The sequence below is a fragment of the Balearica regulorum genome, chromosome 8 (genome assembly GCF_011004875.1).
Source record: "Balearica regulorum gibbericeps isolate bBalReg1 chromosome 8, bBalReg1.pri, whole genome shotgun sequence".
Classification (NCBI taxonomy): Eukaryota; Metazoa; Chordata; class Aves; order Gruiformes; family Gruidae; genus Balearica; species Balearica regulorum.
In genome coordinates, this window is record NC_046191.1 from 18,789,791 (window position 1) to 18,816,248 (window position 26,458).

Genomic DNA, 26,458 nt, shown 5'->3' on the forward strand with positions numbered 1-26,458 from the left:
CAAAACATTTTATTGGCAGTTGTAGGACTTGTGTGGTGACTTGGCTGAGATGCATGAGGAAGGTAGTGCGTAGCTGTCGCTGTGTGCTAAGTGAGGCTTGCAGTTTGTGCTGTGAAGCTGCTTCTTAGCTTATACCTCTTCTACAGGAAGAGGGGGTGAGGCAGAGAACGTATTCCTAGACTTTGACAGAGGAACTTTAGTGAGGAAGCTTATTTCTAGGGAAAGCTTACAGATCTCAACATGCGTCCTCTGTAAGCCTTACAAATATAGCTGTTTATAACCTGAAGAACTGACCTCTAATGGTCCAGCACATTCAATTATACACTTCAAAACAAATCTGTCTTGGATAAACTATGAAGGTATACCTGTGACTACTGTATTGACACTCTACAAAAAGAAGTGAACATGTAAACAGCATTAAATCTAGATATTTTCACTGAATGCTGTTTATTTTTCTTTTTTTTTTTCCCCAGGTTAGATGTATAATGAAGATCTCTGAACAAGCATATATACAAACTTGCTAAAGATGTCTGTTCCAAGCCAACGCTGTTCTATTATTAACCCTCCTCCACCAGAATATATAAATAACAAAAATAGTGGTTGTCAAACAAACCAGCTTCAGTACTTACAGAGGGTGGTCATGAAAGCCATGTGGAGACACAACTTTTCCTGGCCGTTTCATCTGCCTGTAGATGCAGCAGCACTGAATCTTCCTGTAAGAACCATTTTGGAATTGAAGTATTAGTATGTAAAGTATTATAGGACTTGTGAATTAATGTTAGTTTAAAATGTTGGGGTTTTTTCCTGATGCAACAGATTAGGGAAGACTACTTTTGTATATGAACTGCTTTCATTAATCCAAGTCTGCACAAAAACTTTGTTTTCCCGCTGGTTCATACTAAATGCTGCATCTTTGTTCATTTGTTTTCTGATCTGAGACTGTAGTAAATCAATATTTCTAAGGGATAATAAGAATGCTTAGACAGGACTCTGGAAGTTTCTGGATGCTGGTATTCTGTCTTGTCTTCTTTCTACCTCCCTGCTGGTTTAGCCGTATTTTCTTATACTGCATATGATGAGTGTTTTCTTTTGCCTTTGAGTTTTTTATTTTTAATAGGAGATGCTCAGCTTCTTTCAATATCAACTACTTTATGATGGAAAAGCAGATCTGATTGACCTTAAAGTAAATACGCAAATCTGGATCCACTTTGATGCACAGAAGTAATTACACTTGTAGTACTTCTTAATTTCAAATAAACTTTGGCATCTTGCTCTGAAGTTTCTAGAGGAATTAAATGTCCCTGCAAAAATAGGGAAGAAAGAGATATGATGTTCCCATCGTACCACAGTGGTAGAACATTCCTTTAGGGAATAGAAGATCTGATACTTAAATTCTTGTTCTGTATTGCCTTGTGGGTTTTATTTATGTTAGAATTTAATTGCAATGAAGTGAATGAATATAATGTCTTGTGACAAATTGTCTCAATTCAGGTATCTTTAGACTCCAGTTTTGGATCACCCCAGCTTTTTCAGTCAAATGAAAACATTAATTATTAGCACAATGGTATTTCAAATGACCTGGAAGACACTGCTTTGGGTAAATAAGTAGAAAGGTGTTAAATAAAATCATGGTACATTTCCTTTGAGTCTTTTTTTCTCCCCCAGCTTAAGCAATCATGTCTAGTTCTCTCAAATTTCCAAGACTAATGCTACAAAATTATTGGCTCTGTTTAGAGCAGACAAAATCCTTTATCTGTATCTGTTTCTCGTGACAAATTTACTTGGTCTGTTTGTCCAAAAGCACAGTCAAAGTGACTATCTTTCTGTGTCTTTTCTTACCCTTTTCCCTTCTCGGAAGGAACTGTCACTTAAGGTTAATATTAAGGGTCATTCAATCAGAGTTGTAGCAACACTTGCAGCTGGCCTCAGGCCAGTTCTGCCTCTCTGGATTTCTAAGGCAGCCACTTGACTTCTAAAAGTATGTGGTAGTTCAACCATTGCACAATAACAAGTAAACCTCTGGCTCTATGACAAGGACAATGAAGGTATTTGCCTCCTTTGCCTTTCTCCTCCAGGTGTTAGAAGATCCAGAATGGACAGTACTTATTAGCTGCATTATTTAAAAGCTTTCTTGGTTTTGTTTTGACAAATTCAATGGGTGGGACTATGATGTATTTAGCCTTTTTTATTTCACTAAAACAGATTTTTAGGAGAGCGTTAGAAGACTCTTGAAGTAGTAGTAACTTCACACAATTACAATGTGTATGTGAACTTAGCAGGGATAGTCCTGTTCTGATTTCTTAAATGTACCAGTAGGGAATTACCCTTGTGCTCTTAATCACAAGCTTTTACCCATGCTACTAAAATAATCACAATAGTTCACATTCCAGCTGCCTTTCAGACATATTGCCACATCCTCTCTAGACTAACCCTGAGAGGAGAGGCAATATAACCCAGGGGATGAAGTATTTGATCAGCAACTGTGGAAACTTGGCAGCTTCTTTTTGTCAGTGACTGAGTCTTTGTCTTTGTCAGAGTCTGTCTTTGTCTTTTTCCCCCTGTTCTGTAAACTGGTGTGTTACTTCAGGTAAATGACTCTGAGATAACAAATGAGAAGTACATATATTTTTCCTAAGTACTACTACCAGTATAGCTCTGGATCGTATTGAAATAAATATTCTTTGGGGCTTTGAACAGTGGAGATCTTGTATGAAAGAGCAAGGAGAAAACATGAGGTGAAGTGTTCCTGAACACTTACTTCTGTGGTACCTATGACTTTCCCTATAGGGGAAAGTTTTCATTTAAAGAAAATATTCTTTCCAACATAATACAATTCTCTCTTGCCATTTAACTTTCACAACTGTGTAAGAATCTTCACATCCTAATATTAAAGATATCTGTTGTGACTAACTCTTTCAAAACCACAGGACTATTACAGTATTATAAAGAAACCTATGGACTTGAGCACCATTAAAAAGCGTCTGGAACACAATTACTACACAAAAGCTGCAGAATGCATTGAAGACTTTAAAACTATGTTCTTGAACTGCTACATATATAACAAGGTATGCAAAACAACTTCTTACCAGTAACCAATTCTATTGAACAATAAACAAGTCTAAAACAAGCAAATTATTATTAGAGCCTGCAGTAAGTCAGTCAGTATCTTCACGACTTTTTTTGAAACTATTTTCTCTGAAAGGGGGGTGTGGGGAGGCTCTGTTTGGATTGACTGAGAGCACATAAGTAAAGTCTAGCCTGCTGTTGCAACAACTGAGTGCATGCTCTTTTCTGCACAAGGATTCTGCCTGCAAAATCTCTGGAGTTTAGTCGTAGAGCTTAGAACAGCAAGTACTGTGTAACTGCTATCCAGGTTTAACACTTGCAACCCTGAGCCATGTTCCACTCCTCCAAGTTTAACCTAACTTGAAGTGTGAGCATCTCCCTATGCTTGGATGTTTGTTGGCTGTGTCTTAGTATCTTTAATCTTCAACAGCTTTCTTCAGAACATGGGAATGAATTAGCAAGTTACAGATCTGCCCCTTTTCCCTTTGCTGTGGGAAGTGTGTGGATATAAAGCAAGTAGGACTGTGCAATGGGACAGTGAGAGAAAGTATTTCAATAATGAAGCAACTTGTATTAAAGTGAGTAGAGGATGGCAAGGACTGATAGACCTCTCTAGTACTGGTGGCTTCTTTCAATCTGTTGGAGCAGGATTCTGTAGACTGTTTATTTAACAAAGTAGCCTTCCATTACTGCAGCCTCTCCTTTACTCTGAATGTTACTGACTCTATTTTGCAGCCAGGTGATGACATTGTGTTTATGGCCCAAGAACTAGAAAAAGTGTTTATGCAGAAAATAGCCCAAATGCCACCAGAAGAAAGACTAGTGATTCTCAACAAAGGAAAGAGAAAAGGCAAGAAGCCAGAAGGTAAGGCCTGTATCATATGTTGATTTGTTAACATATTAAACAAGCAAAAGCTGGAAACATGGAATCCTCTGCAGTTTGTCACAACTCAACCCTGGTGCAGTTGAGGTGTTCTCTGCTCTTCCCAGAACATATCAGACAAATAATGCTTCTGTAAGGCTTTAGCAGATTCAGTGCAGCCATAGTATTTTTATAGGTACTGGCTACATTTCCTGTTTTCTACTAATGAAGCGTGTTTAAGAAGGGGTGAAAAAAATCAGAATTAACATCTTCATCAGTAGTGTAACAGCATAGCATTGCAAACTTCTGGTGATATGCAGTGCTCTTGCCCACAGAAAGGATAGTTAGGTCAAGACATCTCAAACTTATGAGGAAATTATACAGTAAGTGCTTGAAGCAACATTGGGAAGCCTAATTGCAAGGCACCAGGTGATCAGCTGCAACTTATTATTCATCACTGACTTCCTATGTCTTTTTAATTGCTTTTATGACCTGTTTCACTTTTAAAGTGCTTATTTCTACATCTAAGCTCTCAACATTACCGAAGAAAAAATATTTATATTGATTGATAGAAGGAAGACTATGCAGTGTCCGGAATCATATGTGCATCTCAGTGGGTTAATTAGGAGACCTTCAAGGTAGTCCTACACATTAGCCTGGAGATACTGCTGTCAGTTGTTGGGGAAATGTTAGTTACGTCTTGAAAGAGCTGCAACAATTCACCCTGATACCTCTTAATTGCCTTCTGACAGCCATGCAGCAGTGATCTTGGCTAGCTCAGTTCTTATAAGGTCACTTAGCTAAATAATAAGAGTATCTGTTATGTGACTATACAGCTCTTCAGGGTCTCTTGACTACTTCATTTGCTTCCTCTTACTGCTGTTTGTGGTGTGGTGGCCCTTGTTCTGGTAGTGTCTGAGACAAATGTTTCTTCAAAATAGTATTACAGTTTGATAGATCTCTATAGCTTTCTCCTCAAAGTATATTTGAGGAGCAATACTACCTTTCAGTAATCTGGTAGATGGATATGGAAAAGCAGTGGATTTCTTGATCCTTCCACAAGAATTTTTAGAGGGTTAGGAGGAAGAGAAGGATACTTAGCTGGCTTCCTGCTCTTACTAAAATCTCAAGCAATTCGTTGCCTCGGCAGAATATGTTGAACAGGTAGAAGCAACTCGCAGAAGAAATTTCTGTTGAGAAAAGTGTTGGAAGCTGAGCTAGCTTTTTGGTTCTCAAATGATTATAACAATTTGTTGAGATGTTGTTGTAACACTGTCTTGCTGGTATTAATGCTGTTTAAGTCCCCTCATTCCCTTTAGAGCTTGTACAAATTTTGAAATCTTCTAAGCACTTCTTTTTGAGTTGGAGAGTAGATCATGTTGCTATGATCAAGGAAATATTTCTGTCCTGTCTCTTGCAGACTTTGGCTTTAGAGGCAGGTTGATACATGCAGCTTATTTCCCTTTAAAATAAAAAAAGTAACTGAGGTCGTTTTCAGAGAATGTCATGGTGTTGCTCAGCATTGTGCTATATAAACTAATAGGTGTGAACATCCATGGGAACTAAACAGAATCACAGAGCTGGAAAAGACATTAGTAATCTAACCAGCCAAATTAAATATAGAAAAACATTGATTTAAAGTGTCATCAAATCAGTGAGGGATATTTGTAATATTGCTAAGCAATATATGCAGGTCTTAACTATGCTTAGGAAACTTGAACCTTCATGATGCAGTTTGATGTAAGCTTTGCTGCTGGTCATTATGTGTATGTAGAAAACAACTTGATTCTCTTCTTGGCAAGAACATTTTTACAACGTACAGGTTTTAGTGTGTCTCTAATCTTCCCTCTGAGGATAATCCACAGCTTCCTTGAAGCCAAATACACATAACTTGGTACGGTATTTTAGCTGAGGTACTAACAGTGGTGAGTAGAGGAGGATACCAATGTTGCTATATGTATCAATGCTCTTGTTTGTATTTATTTGTATAGTTTAGGTGTGGAAGAGTGGTTCTGTTGACAACTGTTCAGTTTGATCATGAAGGAAATGAACTGTAACATTTAGGACCTAATTTAAAACTTTCTGTTTTAAAATAATCAGAAACACAGCAGCCCAACCCTGGGACTTCAAATGAACACCGCATGACGCAGAAACAAGCTGAAAGCAGTGAGCAGCCTCCAGGGATGACTCAAGAGCTACAGCAGGTTACACTACCTCCATTGTCTGCAGCTCAGCTGACTGCTCTAATGCCAGCTGCAGTCCCTATAACAAAAGTAAGTTTCCTCGAGTAACTTTCAGAAAGAAAGGTATTGAAATTGCTCCTTTAGGCACTAACAGCAAAACCATAGGAGCCATGCTTATTGCAATATCTTTTCAAAACTTCTATTGTGATAGAAGATACTGAGAGATCTCTATTAAATCTTCTAGGTCTCTGCTAAATAACTGGGCCCATACTAACTCTAGAAACTAAGCAGAAATTGGGGTGACTGCTTGGCACGTCTCTTCTTATAAATGTGGTTATAAGTGTTGTTCTCAAAGAAACAAAGTGAACTTCAAGATGATCATTCGTGAAGTGTACTACTATACTTCTGCAGGCTTCACCTTGATGTAGAAACGGTTGTATTTTTCAGGTGTAGATAATGGTTTGTGAATCAAATGCTTGATTCTCCAAAAATAGCACATTTGCTTAAACAGTGTAACTTGCCTGGAAGATGTTTGTAGCTCACAAAAGCAAATTCTTGTTAATTGCAATCTGAATTGTATATGAACAAATGACATTTTCATCAGATAAACACTCTTGTATTGACTTAGTTTTGGTTTTCCTCTTCCAATGAGGAACAGGCACATGTGCCAGGCTCTCCTACAGTGTATATTTACACTTTACCGAAGAATCTGAACACTGATGACAAAGCACACATTGTATTGCTTCCAAACCAAATACCGCCCAGGTTAAATTAAAATAGAGATAAATCTTGTACATAAAGCCTTCAACCAGGCTTAAAATGAATTGCAGTAATTTTTCCCCTTCCCATGGCAGTCATCTTGTGGTAACTTCATAACCTACCAGCTTCTTGGAGTCTTCTCAAATGGCTAAAAACTGACCACAACCTGACCTGCATTACCCCCTGTTCTTTCCTTTCCATCAAGATTGAGCTTGGTGTGCTGATCTTGTAATGCCCTGTAGGTTTTCAGTCTAAACTTGTGGAAGTGCCACACTCTGCTCTGACTTCAATAGCTGTAAAACTTCTGACACTTTTTAGATTTGTGTAGTCTGAAACCTGACCATTCTCTTGCTGTTTTAGACACTTGTATTTGAGACTGTAAAATTTTCTTTTCCTAGGCAAAAAAAGGTGTGAAAAGGAAGGCTGACACTACAACTCCTACTACTTCAATATTCACAGCAAGTGGTGAATCTTCTGCAACATTTAATGAAAGAAAAGCTGTTAAAGCATGCAGAGGTGAAAATGAATGTATGATACCAAATAAGCTTCTGAAGAGATACTTGCCAGATTCTCAACAGTCACCTGAAATTCTTAAAAAGATTCAGGTGTCAGAACAACTAAAACATTGTAATGAAATACTTCAAGAAATGTTTTCAAAGAAACATGCAGCATATGCATGGCCTTTCTTAAAACCTGTAGATGTTGCATCTTTCTCACTTGGTAAGAACCAAGGGATCACCAAATGTCCTACAGACCTGGGAACCATTAAAGTAAGTACATTTCACAGGGAATTGGACTATTTGTGTGCTTGCTTGAATAACTTGTGTAATGACTGGATTTTAATAGTGTAAGCTGAAAAGAAGTCATGAAAGCTGCTTCTCCTTTTGAAAGAAATAATGGGCATAGAAACCATATACACTTATATCTCTCAAACTAAGCCACAGCTCACCGAAGAAAGTCTTCTAAGTCTCATCATGACTATATGGATGGTGGCTAATCTACTTGCCTGTTGAACAAGCTAATATTGAATTATCTTGAAAAAAATGGCTTGCACAATACAAAGGTTATTTCCCAATTTCTAGCCCATAACTTTCACTCAAACAATTGTGGAATAGGCTTTGTATAAATATCATGCTTAAAAACAAGTGCTGAGTACATGACTAAATAAAATCACCTGAATGTTGTTGTCTTGACCTAGTGCTGAACCTAGTACTACAAAGTCCTTACAGCAATTACAGTTGGCAAATCTCTTTAACAAAGTAAGAGAATAATCTCTTTTAAAGTGACATGTTGAAATGAGAAGCAGACCTTTCCATAACGGTTCTTACAATATTTACTTTCTTGACACAAGCTGAACCTGATACTGGATGCTGAAGTTCTTGTTCTTCCTCTTTTTCTGCCAGTTCATGGTGACACTCTCTACTTTTAAGCCCTAAATGTGCATTAATTTTCTTTTCCTCTAGAAGAAAATGGATAATTTTGAATATAGTGATATACAAGAATTTGCTACAGATGTTAGATTAATGTTCATGAGCTGCTACAAACATAATTCTCCAGACCATGAAATAGTTGTTATGGCAAGAAAACTTCAGGTGAGTTATTGCTTAAGTCAAACTCTAAAAAGAGCAGAACTATAAGATTCCTTTGTGGTCATCTCATGCCCTGATGTAGCACTTACTACCTACCAACTACTATGTTGCTGTGTAGTTCTAGAAAACAAGCGGTGACTTCATAACGCTTTCAGAAATCCAACCTCTCTGCTGTTCCCGAACCTAACTCTTTAGGATGTTTTTGAGACGCGTTTTGCCAAGATTCCCGATGAACCTGTTGCAAGTGTTCCTCTGCCACAGCCTACAAGAGACATGACAGAAGCTTATTCTAGTGAGAGCAATAATGATGACTCTTCAGAAGAAAAATCATCTGAAGACTCTGAACAGGAGAGAACAGTGCATGTTGCAAAGCTTCAGGAGCAAGTAAGCATTAGTAGTCAATCTGCATGACTTATCTCATTGCTAGTGCCACTTGCAATTGTCCACACTAAGGCTTAGCACTGAGAATCAGTATGTAAAAGATTCTATAGTAATTTGGTTTTTTAATACAGAATTTTATTCCTGTTTGGAAGCACTTCCAAATGTTAAGTGAATAGTGCCTCAGTAAATGGTGAGTGAATGGTTCTAGTGAACCATTGCTCTATTACTCTTGCCTACCATTTCTTCAGATGACTCTCAAACTTTTAAAAAAACCCAAAACTCTGTTGTTTGTGGTATGATGAGAGATCCAGATACTCCATGCATAATTTAGTGGCATATTCTTCTAACAATGGCATTGAAGAGCTCTGTTCTTAAGCTCAGTCTCTCTTGAGCCACACAAGCAAGTCATTAACTTCTACTTCAGAAAGCTCAGCATGGTGTAAAATGGAAGGAGTCTCATGCTCGTGCTAATGTGAAGCATGGCTTTGCCTCACTGGCTGAGTGGAAGGAGTCTTGCTCGAACATAATACTTCAACCTGCTGCTGTTGTATCTATAAACTGTGGGGAAAATTAACATTTGTTCTGCTAGTCAAATGAGTGACAGTTTAGCTTTCAGTATTTGTCAGAAGTGATACATCATCAATTTATGAATATAGGCATGAGGACAACCAAAAGTCTACAAGACTGCAATAGTGAAGTACTTCAGTGTGTCTGAATTCTAATTCTCACCATATGCCCATCTTCATTCTAATTGCTATGAGTTAAAACAAACTTCTGTTAGGTTTTTCTCTGAAGCTGTTAGTATGCCCTAGCTAGCCATTTTATATCGCAAAATATTTGGGGTTTATGGGTTGAAGATGCACAAGCCCAGTCCCACTACCCTAATTCAGTAACACTGTAGAGGTCTAACCTAACAAGGCACTTGAATTTCAAGCATTTGGGAGGCACTTAAGAGATGCTGCTGGATACTCCTACAGTGATTTTTTTTTTTTTTTTTGCTAGAAGACATGTGCTGTTAGAAATGTCTGCGTAAAATATGTAGCCTTACATCTTCTATATCTATAACCTGTGACTAATCTATAATATAGTAAGATGCTTGGAAAATAAACCTCATTTGGAAAGCAAACATCCTATTAATATCTACTCAGCTGCCACAAATCTCCTGTGATATTTAGGACTAGCTTATTGTTCCTCCTACAATGCCTAATCTTATCAGCATTATTTTTTTTGCTTTGATAGCTTAAAGCTGTTCACCAGCAGTTGCGGGCTTTGACCAGAGCATACTTACCTAGACTGAAAAAGAAAAAAGGGAAGGCTAAAAGGGAGAAAAGTAAGAACAAGGAAAAAGCTAAAATTAAAAGCCCAATTCAAAAGAAGAAAAATCTGAAACACGAGAAGAAATCTAAGACAAAGCTGTCTTTAAACATGTAAGTGTGGGGGGACTTGAGTGGGTGTCAAATTATTTTAAACTGCTGTTACTGCAGTATACTTTTTCTTGCAGTCAATCAAAGAAAACCATACAGCAGATCTTGTTGGCACATAAGTCAGAAGATGAAGATCGTGCTAAGCCTATGAATTATGATGAAAAACGACAGTTGAGTTTGGACATAAATAAACTCCCTGGAGATAAGCTTGGGAAAGTAGTCCATATAATACAGTCAAGAGAACCTTCGTTGAAGAACTCTAACCCTGATGAGATAGAAATAGATTTTGAAACTTTAAAGACTTCAACGCTCAGAGAACTAGAGAAATATGTGGCAACCTGTTTGAGGAACAGACCAAGAAAGCAGCGGGGTATGTATCATAAATGATGCTTAAAAAAACCCTCAAAACCACAACCTAGATTTGTCTTCTGTTCTGTTCCAGTGTTAACTTCTGTTTCACATGCAGCTAAAAAAACAACGAAGTCAAAACAGCAACTTAATTCTGAGAGGAAACAAGAGCTAGAGAAGAGACTACTGGGTGTCAATGGTCAACTAAACCCAAAGAAGGAGAACTTCAAGTGTAATGTGACTCTTATTCATTTGCGACAGAAATAGCTTAGTAGGATTCTCTCTTTGGGCTTATGTACTGTTATGCAGCTGGGGACTTTCTCCTTAAAACAGTAGAGGTCTTAAGCTTCCCATTGCTAGTCTTAAGACTCTTCCTATGTTGAGTTAGCTGGAGTCACAGCATCAGATTTGGTCAGTTCCTTGTCCTGTCTAAAACACATTCCTTATTCTTGCACCTAATCCTTTATTACAGGTAAAGGTAACAGCTTAAGGGACACTGAACACCTTCCTTATACTGACATATGAAAATATGGGGGAGGGGGACACAGGAGTGTCCCACAGTCTATGTATTTGTTTGCAATTCAATTTCTGTAATTTAGATTCAAGAATAACAAAATCTAGTCATACTTATTAGATTGCAGCCTCACAAATGCTGTCATGCTAGCACAAAACTTCTGCATTAGCGACAGGTATGCTGTGTTGCCTTAGTCTTAAGGAAGTGCCCTAGGAGAGTCAATTCAGTTTCTTGGGTAATAATGCATTTCAATAACAAAGCCAGAAATTAAGTATGTGCTTGAGCATATCTAGGCTTACTAGTGGTTCTTGTCAGGGACTGAGAACAGGTCAATGCAGCTATTGAAGGTGGTAGTATTATTATAAGTCAAGTTGTTCCTCACACTAGTGAGTGCTATTACTGTCCTCTACTGGATACCACATAAGTTCCTATGTAAAGCCAGCTAGCTGAAATAATAGAAGCAGTCCTACAAGACACAGGTTTGCACCCAGCACTAGCTCAGGCAACAGTCTTCCTGTCTGGTATACACGATGGCTTGAAAACATCCTAGAAAGAAAAGCTTAAAGAAGCAGCTGAAATCATTGCAAAGGATATGTTGTGGGGAGAAGCAGGAGGTAGGCCAGGGAATCTTTACAACTGGCATCTGACTTGTTGACAAGGAAGAGCTTAAGCTGACACTTCACAAAAAAACTTGTGTCCAAGGACAATGGGTATACATGTAGCTTCTCATTTCTCAAAGCTTCCATCAGAGAAACACACTTTGAAAAAGCTTTTTTACTGCAAAATCACTATAAACTGAGTTAAAGCAACCCAACAGATGCAAAATAGTCAGCTGGTGGGGAGGTGGCAAAAGATGACAATTCTGAAGTACATATGGCTTGGGAAAGATGAGTTGGCTAGAGATAAAGACCTCAGCATGCAAGTCTGGCAGCAGCAACAAGCACAGAAACAGGTTCTTAGCAGGAAAACTTATGGGGTAAAATTGCTTGAATTGTGTCTTAAGACAGCACAGTTTTACAACCTACTTTAGGATTGTAAGTTGTGTGATTACAGCTCTTCCTTGGCTATTTCATTCAACTAGCTTGCTGCTGGTAAATCTCCCTCCTCTATAAAGATCTCAAAGCTACTGCTAAACAGACAGTGGACAAGGAACTGGCAGAAGATGAACTTTTATATGGGAGAATAGACCTAACAAGGCTGATCCTAAATTCTAAATGCTTTCTTTTTTTTTCCTGCAGTTGAAAACACTACTGAGTCTGATATTGGACCAAGTAGACTGAGCGACAGCAGCAACAGCAGCAGCTCCTCAGACTCTGGCAGCAGCACTAGCAGTGGCTCTAGCTCCTCAGATAGCAGTGACTCTGAATCGGGTCAGAAACCTTCCTTTTTTGTTTGTATAGGCAAAACTTTTGCCTTCTCAGTTAACATCCTACTGTTCCGCATGCTTACCAAGGATTTCAGTTACCCTTGTAGGTTTGTTCCATGTTGAAGGCTCAATTCCAGTGCTATTAAATGAGTGTCTTAATACTGAGTTTGTAGGCTAAAAAAAAATACACATACCACAACATCCACTTAACTTATCAGTGAAAAACTTCAGGGACCAAAATCAGCTAGCAAGACATCTGTGTATCTAACCTGGAGATTTGACTATTAAGCTATAGCTTGCCTTTGCAGTTTTAACTCCTTTGTGACAGTGTGATTTACTTTATCTTCTGGTCTGCAGCATGAAGGGCACCTTACCTTGCGGGTGAGGCTTTGTCCTTAAGCTGTGGGACAAAAATGCCAATAGCATTGACTATAGAGCCAAAGTCTATCCTGGTGCTTCAGCTGTCTCCAGCTTGTTCAAGGGACATCACAGTGCTGCAGCATCAGGACATCAGAATGATGTTTCTTTCTGTACACACAAGTCTCTTTAGTTTTCCAGGACAGAATAGATGTGCCAAACTGGATGTCTACAATGTGTAGACATACACATACATACATCTGTATGTGGTAATGGTGTAAGGTGAAATGAATGTTCAACCCTTTGCAGTGTGGGGAAGCAAACACACTGAAGTCATTGATGGCAGCAAAGACCTTGATCCTGCAGGAATCCTTGTGGTCTGTTTTTATATCTGGGAGAAGCTCTCTAAACACATTAAGCTGAAGTCAAAGTATTCAACATAAGAATGTTCCTTTCACTATGAGGTTTTGCTCTCTAGGTACAACTGCAACTCACATCTTGTATGTGTGAATAATGAAACATGTGAATGACTGACTTTTCTTTTTTTCTATCTCCCCTCTTTCTGCCCACCTTGCTGTATTTACAGTTACAGAAACTTGCTCAAAACAGACTGGAAGCAGGCAGAACTGTCCAACTTCTACAGAAAAGCCTAAGGTAAACTGATTGGAATAGGTATAATATTTTTGCCCCAAAGTTATTTGTTACATACAATGGTACTGGAAATGATACAACTATATCAAAAAATAATTAATATGGCTGAATGCTACTTGTTCTGTAGCACTGATTTACACGGAGATGTAAAATCTGCTGTTTGTTAAAAGTAGCTTATGTATCTGTATAGAAACTAATGTACTCCTGAGAACAGGAGAGAACTCCTGAGGCTTTACCTCTTACAATCATTGTGGTAATTCTGTGTCGGGTGAAGAAGGGAAAAGAGGGGGAGCATGCTCCACACACCTACCCCATCCACCCCCAAAAAAAGAAAACTCCTCTTCAACTTGATCTCTTGAGTATAGAATTGACCTAATAAACAGTGCAAACCCCACTTAAATTTTTTTCTTTATCTATGAATAGCCTTGCTTCTACACCTGAAATAAATTGTACAATATGCTAGTCATTTTCAGGATACTTTATATTACTTATTACTATGGTAGCACTTATTACTATGAGCAACAACAGTTTTATCTAGAAATAATTTTTAATGCCTCTAAGGTTGAATTGCTCTAATATTGTATATACAGTGGGTGTTAATTCTTGTCAGGGTTAGCTGCCTTTCACAATTTCCCTTGAAGCTACAGAGATAGGGACATCAGATTTCAAAGCAAGATCACAGCAAAGACTTCATTCTTCTTACAATAGACTTGCTTTCACTTAAAGTGCTTAGCCGGATACAGAAACCTAGGCTGCAAATTTATTATTCAGCTATTCCTTCTGAATTTTCATAAGCAAAGACTGAGAGAAGGAATTAAAATTTGTTAAAAATTACAGCCTCTGCAGTGACAGAATGACAGCAATAAACTTGAGAAAACAGAATACAGGAATTAAGCTTCAGCTTGGTCAGTTATGGGAGCCCTTAACTGACTTTCTGAGTAACAACACTCTTCCAAGCCTCATGATTTTCTGCATCTGTCAGACCAAGGCAGTGCACTTTGCCTCATGGGTTTTTGTCATCTAAACTCTTAGAGAATGCCAGATTAGTATCACAATACAAGGACTACTGAATCCTATAAACTGTGGAAATGAGGCAGTGGTGGGGAAAGGGGATCAAATGCTATAGAAGTTAAGATTTGACTGTATTAACCTACTGCAATCTCTTTCTAGAGAATACCGCTGTGTTTACAAAGGACATCCCGCAACGCTGTTCTGCAAGTGCAGCCCTCATCTCTTACTAGTAGCTTGCAAAATCGTGGATCATCTGAACAGCAGCAGCCACCTCCCAATGTGCTGCAGAGGCTTCAGCCTTTACAGAATAGATCCCTTAAACCATCAGAACAAAATGCCCAGTCTCCCTCAGGTAATGTCTTTGTGGCAAGAATCATGGCTATATTTGACTGCTGAGCAAAGAAAGGATGGCAGAACTAATGTTTGTACTGACCAATTAGCTTATCTTGGGGTTTCGGAGGTTATCAAGTGGGTAATAGGAAAAGTTCTTGCAGGGTATAGATTATAAAAGAGCATGATGTGAGTAAAAGTATGGCAGCACTGAGGACTGGCTAGGGTTTCAAATTACTTGGGGGTCTTGTGGTAGAGCAGAATAGTATTAGAACAGGGGGACATTGTTCATGCCTTCCTCTCAGATAGAAAATGACACCTTAATGAACCTAGGGTTACAGGAAGTGCTGAACATCTTAAGGCAGGAATTAGATGCTTAAATCCATCACCACCACTCAGTTCATGTCCAAAATCCCTGTTATCTGAATCTAAGGCTTGGTGCCATAGGTCCTCTGAATTGATTGCTGTTGTCTAGACATATCAGATGTTAAGTTGCTTAGAAACTTGATCCACAGAGCTATTTTCCCTCGCTTCAAAAGGACTAACAACTTGAGACACTTCTGAAGTTTTTAGTAAAAGACAGCTTGAGTTAGTAGTGGATTAACTCAGAAATCAATTAAAAACTAATTAAATAACTATGCAGCTGGGATACATATCTTCATATCCAGTAAATCCACAGTTCTAAACAGTGACCTAATTTTGAGATGTAGGACGGCCCTTTGCATGTTAGGGGAAATCATACACTACTTATTTCTCAGGTATCATCTCAGCTGTATCTGCTCTGCATGATGCTCCAGACCAGCAAACTCCTCGGAGTACTCCAAGGACAAATCAGTCTTCTGTCATCCAGTGCACACATGCTCTTCCAGAGGTGAATACATGCTTCTCTCCAATGCATTCATTTCAAATAAATTCTTTAAAGCATGTTCTTATTCCTTTAAGTAAGATCCAATGTAATATTCTAGAATTGAATTTGATGCAATGAAGACCACTTAAGGTTTGTAACAAAACAGTTATCTAAAACCCCACTAACAAAAGGATTCTTATCCTTTTAATAGGGCATTAATTCATTGCTTGTTAGCTGCAACACAAAAGAAAAGAGTTTGGTTGATCAATATCTCAAGTTTATAGTATACTATAAACCTTACTTTTATTTCTTTTCAGTGCTATAGCTTAAACTTCAGCAACCCTTGCACACTTACAGGTTAAAAGCCTGCCCTGTAAACCTACAATTTCACAAACGAGATGGGCAGCTAATAATGTATGTTCCTGTTTTCTGGAAATATCAATTTCATAAGCTCAGTAATGCTCTGAAGACTCTAGAGGCTATCCTGGAAAAGTGTGTTGCTTTTCCTGTTCCTAAAGCCATAGAAACTAAGGCTTTCAGGGTCATAGATGAGGTTCTGAAATACATAGTCACTGTTAATTTCTGTCTTAATATATTCTTGGAGAGTATCCTGGTTAGAAGGGTCTCTGCATTACAAAGGAAGTTATTGATGTTATCACAGCAGCATGTCCTCTTCCATCATAGGATGTTTAACACTCTTTCTCAACACTGTTTCAAACATAGTTGCTTTAGCCAGGTTTTAATAGCTTTTATTTTCTGACATGGATAGAAACTACTGCTTGAGTCTATCAGCACAAGAATGTGTCCTGCAAGAAAGAAAGAAAACCTTTTGCCATTTCCCAGTTGTGTCCACTATCAAAGGCAGCAAATAGTATTAGTAGGCCCCCTTTCCTGAAGGGGCCTACAGGAAAGATGGTGAGGGACTGTTTATGAGGGAGTGTAGTGACAGGACAAGGGGTAATGGGTTTAAGCTGAAGGAGGGTCAATTTAGATTAGATGTTGGAAAGAAATTCTTTACTGTTAAGGTGGTGAGGTACTGGAACAGGTTGCCCAGAGAGGTTGTGGATGCCTCCTCCCTGGAAGTGTTCAAGGCCAGGTTGGATGGGGCTTTGGGCAACCTGGTCTAGTGGAGGGTGTCCACTGCCCGCAGCAGGGGGGTTGGAACTAGGTGATCTTTGAGGTCCCTTCCAACCCAAACCGTTCTGTGATTGATTCTGTGATTCGTGCAACACCTTCCCCAGTTCAAGGGGATTACTACACAATTGTGCAGAGAACTACCACTGAACTGAAGTAATACAGCTACCCTTCACCCTGATCCATAAGCTAGAGTGAAACAACTGGCTTTACAACAGTAAAAGCCAACTTCTATTATGTTGTACCATGTTAAGGGTTAAAGAGCTTGTATCTGTGTCTCATATTCTACCCACTCCATCACTCGGGATCTCTGAGCAGTTCATGTTCTAAATCTAAATTGTTAATGTAAACTTGTTTTGACTACCATAATATGACTGAAATCTAATTCTTCCCTGGTCTTTACAGAAGCAATAGCTGCAACAATTTATGGCTCTAAGCCTCTAAATCTTTAATCCTGCTGCTGTATAATCCATGTGTTTAGCACTTCAGAACATATTTTGAAGTTTAACTTCTCTTCTAGGTATCCTACACAACTTCCCAGGTTGACAGTGCTGATTGGAGTAAACAAGTTGAGAAAACAATACATCTAGACAAATCAAATAAACTTCAAAACAAGGCCAGTGAGAGAACTGCTGATTCAGTATCCATAAGTCAAGAACAAAGTATGTATTGTCATAATAAAAACTGTAACTGATATCAGGGGTGCAAAGTTAAATGTATATAAACCTGGTTTAAAGAAATAAAATGCTGAACACTTGTACATTAATCAGTTTGCAGAATAATGGAGGGAGTGCAATTCTCCCTTGTTTGTTTTTCTTTTTGATTTGCTGCTGGTGTTTTTTTTCCTAAAAAAAAAAAAGTTAAGTGGATGCTTGGTTCTTGTTCTGTGTTAAAATATAAAGTAAATAACTCTTTGATTTAAGATCTTAGCCTTCTGAATTTAGTACTAGGGATAAGTAACACAGTCTTCCAGGAAGTCTGAGACAACCGATGCTTCAATCTGTCAAACTTTGCTGGCCTTTAAGCTGTCTTCTGCCAAAGCTTCATGGAGCTCTTTGTCAGGCCACTTTGTGTGTATTTTGAGTTACCATCTCCAGCTCTTGGTGACAAGGATCTGACAGTAAAGCTGTGTCAAACAGGCTTTCACCATGGAACAAACTTGCAATTATTACAACAACATAGATTCCCTGAAAGCTGCATTCCATATAGAGATGTATCAGACTTCATACATGTTTCAAACTAAAGAATTCTGAGCTGAACATCCATGCTGAGACCCTGGTGTTACCAGACATGATTGTTTTGGTTCCTCCTTTATTCTTTCCTCCCTAGACTACCTCTATAGGCTTGAACAGAGGAGGGAACAAGCTTCTGAAAACTTGATGAAATTAAAAGGTACAGCCTTCTCACTGAACTCTTCAATTGTTGCCAAAGACTAATGCTGGGTACTTGAATTGTATTAAAGCAACTCTAAAAATGGAGATTCAATTTTCCAAGTTGTTCTATTCAGTATTTTCATGGTATTAACACACCTATCCATAAACATACTCAACCCCCTTTGTTTAGTCTTGTAGCAGCTGGAGCTGGTACATGGATTCAGCTGATGATCTTCACTTACAAAGTTTTGAGGTTGCCTAAAACTTAATTCCTGTTCTGTATACTGCATTACTGTAATTATCAAGATGTTAATATGTTAAATGGCTGGGAAAACAAGTAGGAATAAATCAAGCTCACTGTTATATTTGTAGAAAAAAAGCATAGCCAAAACATTGGGAAAGGTTGCTCCCATATTTAATTGTTTACTGCTTAGTCTTTATTCCTCTTAACTTTCTATTCCTAATCCTATTTAATTTGTACTGTTTCTTCTCTCTTTTTCAAGGAACAGTTGTAGAGGACCTCCTGTGTTTAATACGGGAACTACCCAGTAATGAGGCTCTGCCTTTGAGTACACTTGAACTTCAGCATTATGTCACATAGAACTTTTAACACTGTTATGGAGCATAGTTATCTGCCCCCTTCCATAATAGTGGTGTTCCTGCAATGACACATGCCCCAACTGTGCTCAGTGTTATTTTAGCCTTTCCACTATTAACTCCTGTAGAAAACTGGGAGGCATGACACACAGGATTTGGGCTTTTGGGTTTTGTTTTTTTTTTTAAACGACAAGAACTTTATTAATCTGGAACTGTTGTAGGGTCTATAATTTATTGATAGAAGGTGTGGAGAGTGCTTAGTACTATATGCATCTACTTAGATCAAACCAGAGAAATATATTTTAGAACTGGATACTTAAAGCAACTTGTTGAATTCTGTAGAGAATCCCACTGTCTCAGGCATTTCTGTGAGGTTACCTTCATCTTTGAAACAAGAGTTCTTGATTTTGGACTTGTGACGCCTCTGATGGTACGGGTGCAGGCTTGGTGTATTGCTGAATTTGGTGGTGGCTTGTTAAGAAGCTTACCTTATGAAACCAGTAAGAAAAAGCTTCCCTTCAGATTAAAAAGCAACCTCTTTCAATGAGACCTTCTGTGAAGGCTGGCATTGCTGTAAGTAGCTCTAAAATGCATGTTTTGAAGCCCATGGCTGCAAATACTTCCGAGACAGCTCATATTCCTGTGTTACATCTGGAGCTTTAAGACAGATATGACTATAAATTTAAATTCATCTTAAGCTTGCTTCAGTTAGATCTTCTTGGTGGGTATTACAAGTTGATCAAATTGATCTTAACAATAGGGTTAGATGTTTTTGGGGTCTGTGAAGCTCTTGTCTTATTTTGGAGTATTCTGTGCTCACGACTGTCAAGTTTCTTATATGAAGATTCAAGCTGCCTGTATGAGGATAAATGATGAAAGAAAGATGCCTATTGTATTGAAAGACAGCTTAATACACTGGTTCTCTACTCTGGAGGAGAACAAGTCTCTGATAACAGCATTTGATCAAGGTAGACTTTGCTTAACTAGACCTGAAATCCATGAGAATGGTGATATCACGATTTGGAACCGTCTACAATAGGATGTGAGAGACTTCACTGGTCTTTGATCTATTTTATTCCTCTGCTCACTTGCAATTATACTATCTCGGAGGCAATGGACGGGGCAGAGGGGAAAGGCCAGGAACTCTTCTTGTCTTGACTTTTGGAGGCTATGAGGTCTTTCTGAAAACCCATTTTATGACAAACTGCTTGAGGGTTTGATACTCTTCCTTCAGCATTCTAGATGCAAACATCCAAAAACTATCCTTTCCATAAAATAAAAGTTAAGTTTCTTATTAAACATTTACTTAAAAATACATACCGAAACATCTCAAAGTGAAGTGGAGGATTATTGCTGAATGACATAAAATATCTGTGGTGTTTATATCTGGTTCTAAAATAGTGGCTTTTTCAGAGTACGCCTAGATTTTCATCCTAGAAGCTCTTTAGAAAGAGAATATAACAAAGTAATACATAAGATTAAAAAAAACCCCTATCCTACAATAGGTGGCTTTTGTTAACTGTGTGGTATTCTGGCCGGTGCCTAGTATTACAAAAGTCTATTTTCAGTCTTACCATAATCGCTGTAGGAAATTGTCTGTTCTTGCATTTTAAAAGTTTTTTTAAGTCCTAAAATGTTTGGGGAAAGTGTATTTCACACAAAATAGTATGGATCTTCTACAGTAATGCAGCATATCAGAACTGTTAATCTGAAATTAGTTTTGTCAAAACAGCACTTCCACTTTGCCTGTGTAAGTGTTGGGTTTTTTCCCTCACAAGTAACAAAGAGGTAACAGCATGGAGTATTCGTACAACCTGGCTACTGGAAATGTGATGATTAGCTCTTACTAGCTGACTTGCTGGCTTTTTCTTTTTCTTTTTTTTTTAAAGGAAATAGGCTGGAGAACTTTAGGCAAAATGAGTTTATATGATGAATAAGGTATTCTTAAATAATGCAGGTATCAAAATGGAAGAGGGCTGGGTAGGGAGGGGACAGGAGGTGAGCAACTGGCAAGGTGCTGTGTCAAAACTTTCTGACCAAACCTTTTGGGTATTCTGCTAGGACCTCTCCTAGAACTAATCAGGAGTTAATTTCTCATCTGTAGTTGAGCTTAACTATTCCTTTCCCTGTCCCAAACTGGAGACCAGTGGCCCAGTTCAACTTAAGCTTAGGAGATGTTTGGGAGCATTTCTGTCATTCTGAACCAAATAATAATAAGAAGAAAAAACTGCAGTGTAAATTATTAAGTCAATTTCTAGAATGACTAAATTTTTATCACTTAAATTTGAAGAAACATAGTCCATAAAATCAACATAAAAATGTTTTTTATTCTTCCATCAGGTCACTATACACCTAACGATAAACCTAATGGCAAGAACATGCTAGAGCCAAAATCCAAAATTCTTCCAAGAAAGGTAAGTGTGGCTTACGGGTATTTAGAACAAACAAGACCCACAAACCTAATACAAAACTATTGTTATGTAAGGATTATATATAGAATGAGACGGATGTTCTCTGTATTAAAATGTCATCAATGGGTCTTCCATAAGCTCAGTCTTGTGAATTCATGTTTTCTGGAATTAAAAAATGGAGAGGTGGACATAAAGGATTGGGTAAGAATAGATACAAATGCTGAGATTCTTTAGCAATATGCTAAAAATCGTTAAAGTTGATGAGAAAACATTTGAAGTCTGCTTAGATTGCTGCACTTGCGCTAATGTTCTGCCAAAGTAAGGATACTTTGTTGTAGATATTCCCAAATAGGTCCAGTCAAAGCAACATTCTGCTAATATAAGAACTAAGCACATAAGGGATGATTCATAGTTCTATTTTTGCCTCTTCCATGTTTTCCTTTTTCTATTAACTTCAGGATACAGGATTTAAGAATATAGATTCCTGGATAAACTTATGTAAAACGATGATGCTTCCAGCTCCGATAAAAACATCTGCTGAGAGCTTCAAACAGTTCAGGAAAGCAGCATTAAAGAGGAGGAATGGGCAAGCACAGGGGTTAAAAAGGCCTCTGGTGCAAGCCAAGAGGGAACAGCAAAACCTTCCTCAAGAAAAAGAGAGGTTTGTAACCACATATATTTAAATATTATTGGTTTGGAGTTTTTTTTCACTTGTATGCTTCATTTATGTGCAGGGCCTACAATCTGGATAGTTAAATAAGAAAAAAATTTTGTTTTTAAGAAAAAAATTTCAGCCTCAGGCTGCTTAATTGATGTGATACATGCCTCCCATCATGGGTAAAGATACAAAAGTGTTGAAGAGCAATAGTATTGTCAGCTTTATAAAGCTGACTTCTAAAATTGAATAATAAATATGGTTGGAATGGTGCTGTTACAGTTGAAGAAACATATCTGGCTAGTGATGGTAACTCTACTGGAGTTTTGGCATGATGCTCCATGTTTGTGCTCAGGATATCCTATAAGAAAATAAATTTACCAATGCAGATCTGCAATTCAGTAATGATTGGCTAGAAACTTTGTGGAATCTGCTGTATACCTGAGTACTATTTGATTAGTCAAAGAGAAAGGAAAATCAGGGGCTTTTGATTTAGTAAAGACCTTAAGCATTCATTGCCTATGCTCCAAAAATGTGGTTCTGGGTGGTTTAGTTAATCAGGGACAAGTGGTTTGGATTAGGTAATTGCCTTGTGTCACATGAAGGGGCTGCACTGTGCATCCAAAGTGCACAAAGTGGCTTTTTCCCTTGCAGAGCAGTATCTTTCAGCAGTCAACAAAACTTCTCAGGTACTCTTTTGTCCCCTGGGGCACTCAATTCCTCTGGTCATGACCGGAATTCACACCTGTCCTTGGCATCTTTACTGTATCTATAGCCAGGAAAATCCTCACCTTATTTTATTGCTATCCTAAGGGGAAGCAGGATAATCTAGTCTTCAAGAACTTGGTGTTAACACAACTACCAGAGTTCCAGCGTGCACCACTTCAGACAGCAGAATTCTTTGCATTGCTGTGGAGAAACATATTCAATAAGCTACTGCTGCAGTATTCTTCTCTAGTTGTTTGCAGCCACTGTTTTAGTGAGTGCCCACATATGCATCCCAGTTTGAGGTCTGTTATTATGCTGAGTGGGATAAGTGACTGCTTACTAATTACTGCATTGCAGTAATTTCTTAGATTGCTGTTTGCCACCTTTTTGAAACTGTTTTCTGTAATATTTCCCTCTTCAGTATTCTTGGTGGGTTTTTTCTTGTATCTTTGACCCTGTGAAAGATAAGTCTGAGCTAGTTTCTAAATTCTCCTGCTCGTTGCTGGCTGTATTAGAATAGGTCACTTATTTGGAGTGTATTATTTTAATAAACAGAGCATTTGAGAGACTTAAGAGTACACTCCTTGTTCAGAACTTATAGCGAACAGTCCAGGCACCTTCTGCTCCTCCAGGTTTCCCTGAGGAGGAAACCAGGCATGTAGGTCTATGGAGTAAGACATTACAGATGCTTGCCTGAAGTTAGTGAAATCTACCTCAAACAACTGGTTGAAGAGGAAGAAGATAGAAGCAAAACATCACAAGCCAAGAAAGTAACAGAAAATTAAGTGTGTATGTCTTTCAAAGAAAGCACATGTAAGTTTTGTGTAGCATTTACATAAATCCTGTGTGCATAAAGATTGGAGATGGAACACAGGAAACCTTAACCTACTACAGCCCAACAATTGCATGCACGTTATCCCTTGTGAAGGGAAATTACTATGAATCAACACATAAACAGAACAACAGTTTGAGTGCCATGCGCTGATTTAAATTATTTGCAGAACTCTGTTCAGGTGCAAAGGCTTGTTATGAGGAAAAAGAAGAAATTACTTTTATCCTGTACTGATCTATTCTCCTGTCTTTAAAGGGGCCATGAAGGCCATGAAGGATTGGATGCCATGGCAGAGACAGACTGTGAGCCCCAAAAAGAAGAACGTAAGAGCAAACAACTCCCTGAAGCTCAACAACATACTCTTGTTCAAGACCGTAACTTGGCTAGAAAAATGGAACAAGAACGCAGGAGGAGAGAAGCAGTGAGTTGCTGACTCTTGCCAGCTCATTTTGTTTCAACTTTAGTAGAGAATAAAAAATGTTAGCTCAGGGCCTTATTTTAAAGGACTTGAATGACTGAAAACACAGAGCTATGCTACCTGAAGAGTTAGTGCGGAAAATGAAATAGGAAACTCAAAGTAGGTCTTCAAGTGACATAATATGAAAAGTTATCTGCTTGATCCTATTATTTCCATAAGCTTGGAATAATTGCATGGTAAAATCAAATTTTATAGAGGAGTCCCTGCCCTCTGAATAATTTCAAGCCTCAAGTCTTGCAAGCTGTCTATCCCCTCTAATGTATTCCATGCCAACTAAAGTGCTAGTCATACTGTTCTGGTCTGAAATATCAAAACTGAGCTTTTTTAAAACTAACTTACTCGTTTTTATTGGTGTAGGTAATTAATGTTTTTTAACTGCTACCTTTTTTTTAGATTAAATGTTTTTTAAAAATTCATAATATTGTACAATGGAATGTAAGAACTGCAGTGTGAGATCATGATAGGTTCAGATAAGGTCTACTGAAGTTTTTGTCCTGTTCAGCTCTTTTCAGAGAGGGCTTAAACAAAATGCATGCTCAAACTTCTAATAATAGAGAAAACATACACTTTTTTTGGAAGAAGCTTTGTAGGAGGTTTTTTTCTTAAATCTTTATTAAATATTTGACCTGCATAGTATTTGTTAATGTCCGACTGTTCTGAAAATACACTAATTTGCTTTCTTGCAGATGGCTTGTACAATTGATATGAATCTGCAGAGTGATATTATGGCAACTTTTGAAGAATACCTTGAGTGAAAGCTGTAGTTAATATAGAACTTAACTTCAACACTACTACAAACTGTACAACTTTGAAAATGTGCTAGTTACAAGCTTAAGTGTTAAGACTACTTTAAAGAGCATGTAAACTCCTCTAAAATGCTTGATATTAAAAACTTGTTCATTGACACCTGAAGCATCACAAAATCTTTTTGCTGCTTGTTTATAATATATGTAATTCAGTCTGCTGCACAGTGGAACATAGCTGTTCTTTTTTTTTATTACAGTTTTGTATGTTGTGTATATATATGAGAAAATATCAGCTTCTTGATTTTTTTCTCTTTTTTAATTTTTTTTTTTCAGAAACACTTGAGAATGTTATACTGAGCATTGCCAAATTCTTGTTTGACTGTATTAAGTCATAGTATACTATGTGCCTATAGAAACTGCTATAGAAAATCCTGACAAGGTTTTGTCAATTATGTGCCTTTACTATGACACATTTGCACAGTATCTGGACTGTGACAAAAGGCCTCTATAATAGTGATAATTTCTAAAAGGTGCGTAACATTGTTTGTAATCATAAAAAAAAAATAGTAGTGTTTCCTGAATTCTGTAATTTCAGCAGCAAATCCTGTATATTTGCATGTCTTTCAAGGCCCAGACATGTTGATCTTCTGTTTAATGTATTTTATGTTAACATAACATTTGGAAAAGGGTGCAAGCATGTTTGCCAGATAGTTCTGGTTCTTCACAGAAAGAAATTATCTAAAACATCCCACTTCCGGCTCCAGTTTAAAAGGCTTTCTGATTAATGCAAGATTTTATGAATGTTGGGATACTTGTCTGAAGTAGAAACTAGAGTGTAAAAATCCTACATTCGTGTTGATTACATATAGTTATCTCAAATTAAGTACAGGACTAATAAAACACTGTTTTATAGAATTAATACCAAAACACAATGTGTATTACAGAAATGTTGGGTGGAAGGGGGCCCCTTGAGATAATCTAGTTCAGTGGTCTCCAAACCTTTTTCATCATGCACCCCATCATTAAAAAATTTTAAGCACCCCAACACATGTATATTAATTTATAAGTTATATACAGGTTCTACTGTACTATTATGTACATTATAAAAAAATACAAAAAGGGAAATTAAAAATATTTTAAATAGCATTTATTTAATTTTGCTTAGTTATTTTTATTTTGTTTTACTTTGTAATTTTAAAGAAATATTTTGTACTGAATATTTTCTTCCCACACTCCCCTTTGGAGACCACTGATCTAGGTGAACCTTTCCCTCAAAACCCTCTCTCCCTATGGAGACCTTTGCTCTGTCGACTTCCTGGATCCAAGTTGGAAGCGAAGGTAATGCTGCCAGTGTTGAGGTGAGGGTCTGCCACAGACCGCCCGACTAAGTCAACTAAGTGGACAAGACTTTTTACAAATAACTGAATTTTCAGATAAAGGAATGGAATGGTAATATTTCATTCAATAGCAGAAAGGTCATACATTGGCAAATGCTCAGACTGCGGTATCACCCCCTGAAATACCTAGGTAAGTACATTACGTGAGCCTTGCCTGGGTGCGTGCTCAAGTGTGCACCATTTGGGAGATTTGAGTACTTGGCTAGGAAGGGGATTTGGGGTGAAAGATGGGTTGTAATGTAAAGTAGTGCTGTTAGGATGTCTTGTTTCACATCCACATTAAAAGTGATTTAGGCATGCCTTAATTTGTAGTTTATACATTAATAATAGCTATTTGTCCTGCAATAAAATAGTAGTTTGCATTCAGGACTACCTTGCCATCATCTGGACGTACTTTCTGCCTGTGTTAATGTAAGCTGAAGATCTCTTGCTTTAGAAA

General features: G+C 37.8%; 1 protein-coding gene across 1 annotated transcript; it reads left to right on the forward strand.

Moving 5' to 3' along the window:
* Window positions 1–526: 526 nt before the first annotated feature.
* Window positions 527–24,631, forward strand: BRDT (bromodomain testis associated). Its single transcript, XM_075759067.1, has 19 exons — window positions 527–715; window positions 2,928–3,065; window positions 3,802–3,931; window positions 6,029–6,201; window positions 7,269–7,640; window positions 8,334–8,462; window positions 8,655–8,843; window positions 10,080–10,267; window positions 10,342–10,634; window positions 10,731–10,844; window positions 12,365–12,496; window positions 13,442–13,503; window positions 14,671–14,863; window positions 15,600–15,712; window positions 17,343–17,484; window positions 21,133–21,206; window positions 21,662–21,864; window positions 23,654–23,819; window positions 24,563–24,631. The coding sequence occupies exons 1-19, from the start codon at window positions 527–529 to the stop codon at window positions 24,629–24,631; spliced, it is 3,069 nt and encodes a 1,022-aa protein (XP_075615182.1).
* The last annotated feature ends 1,827 nt before the right edge of the window (window positions 24,632–26,458 follow it).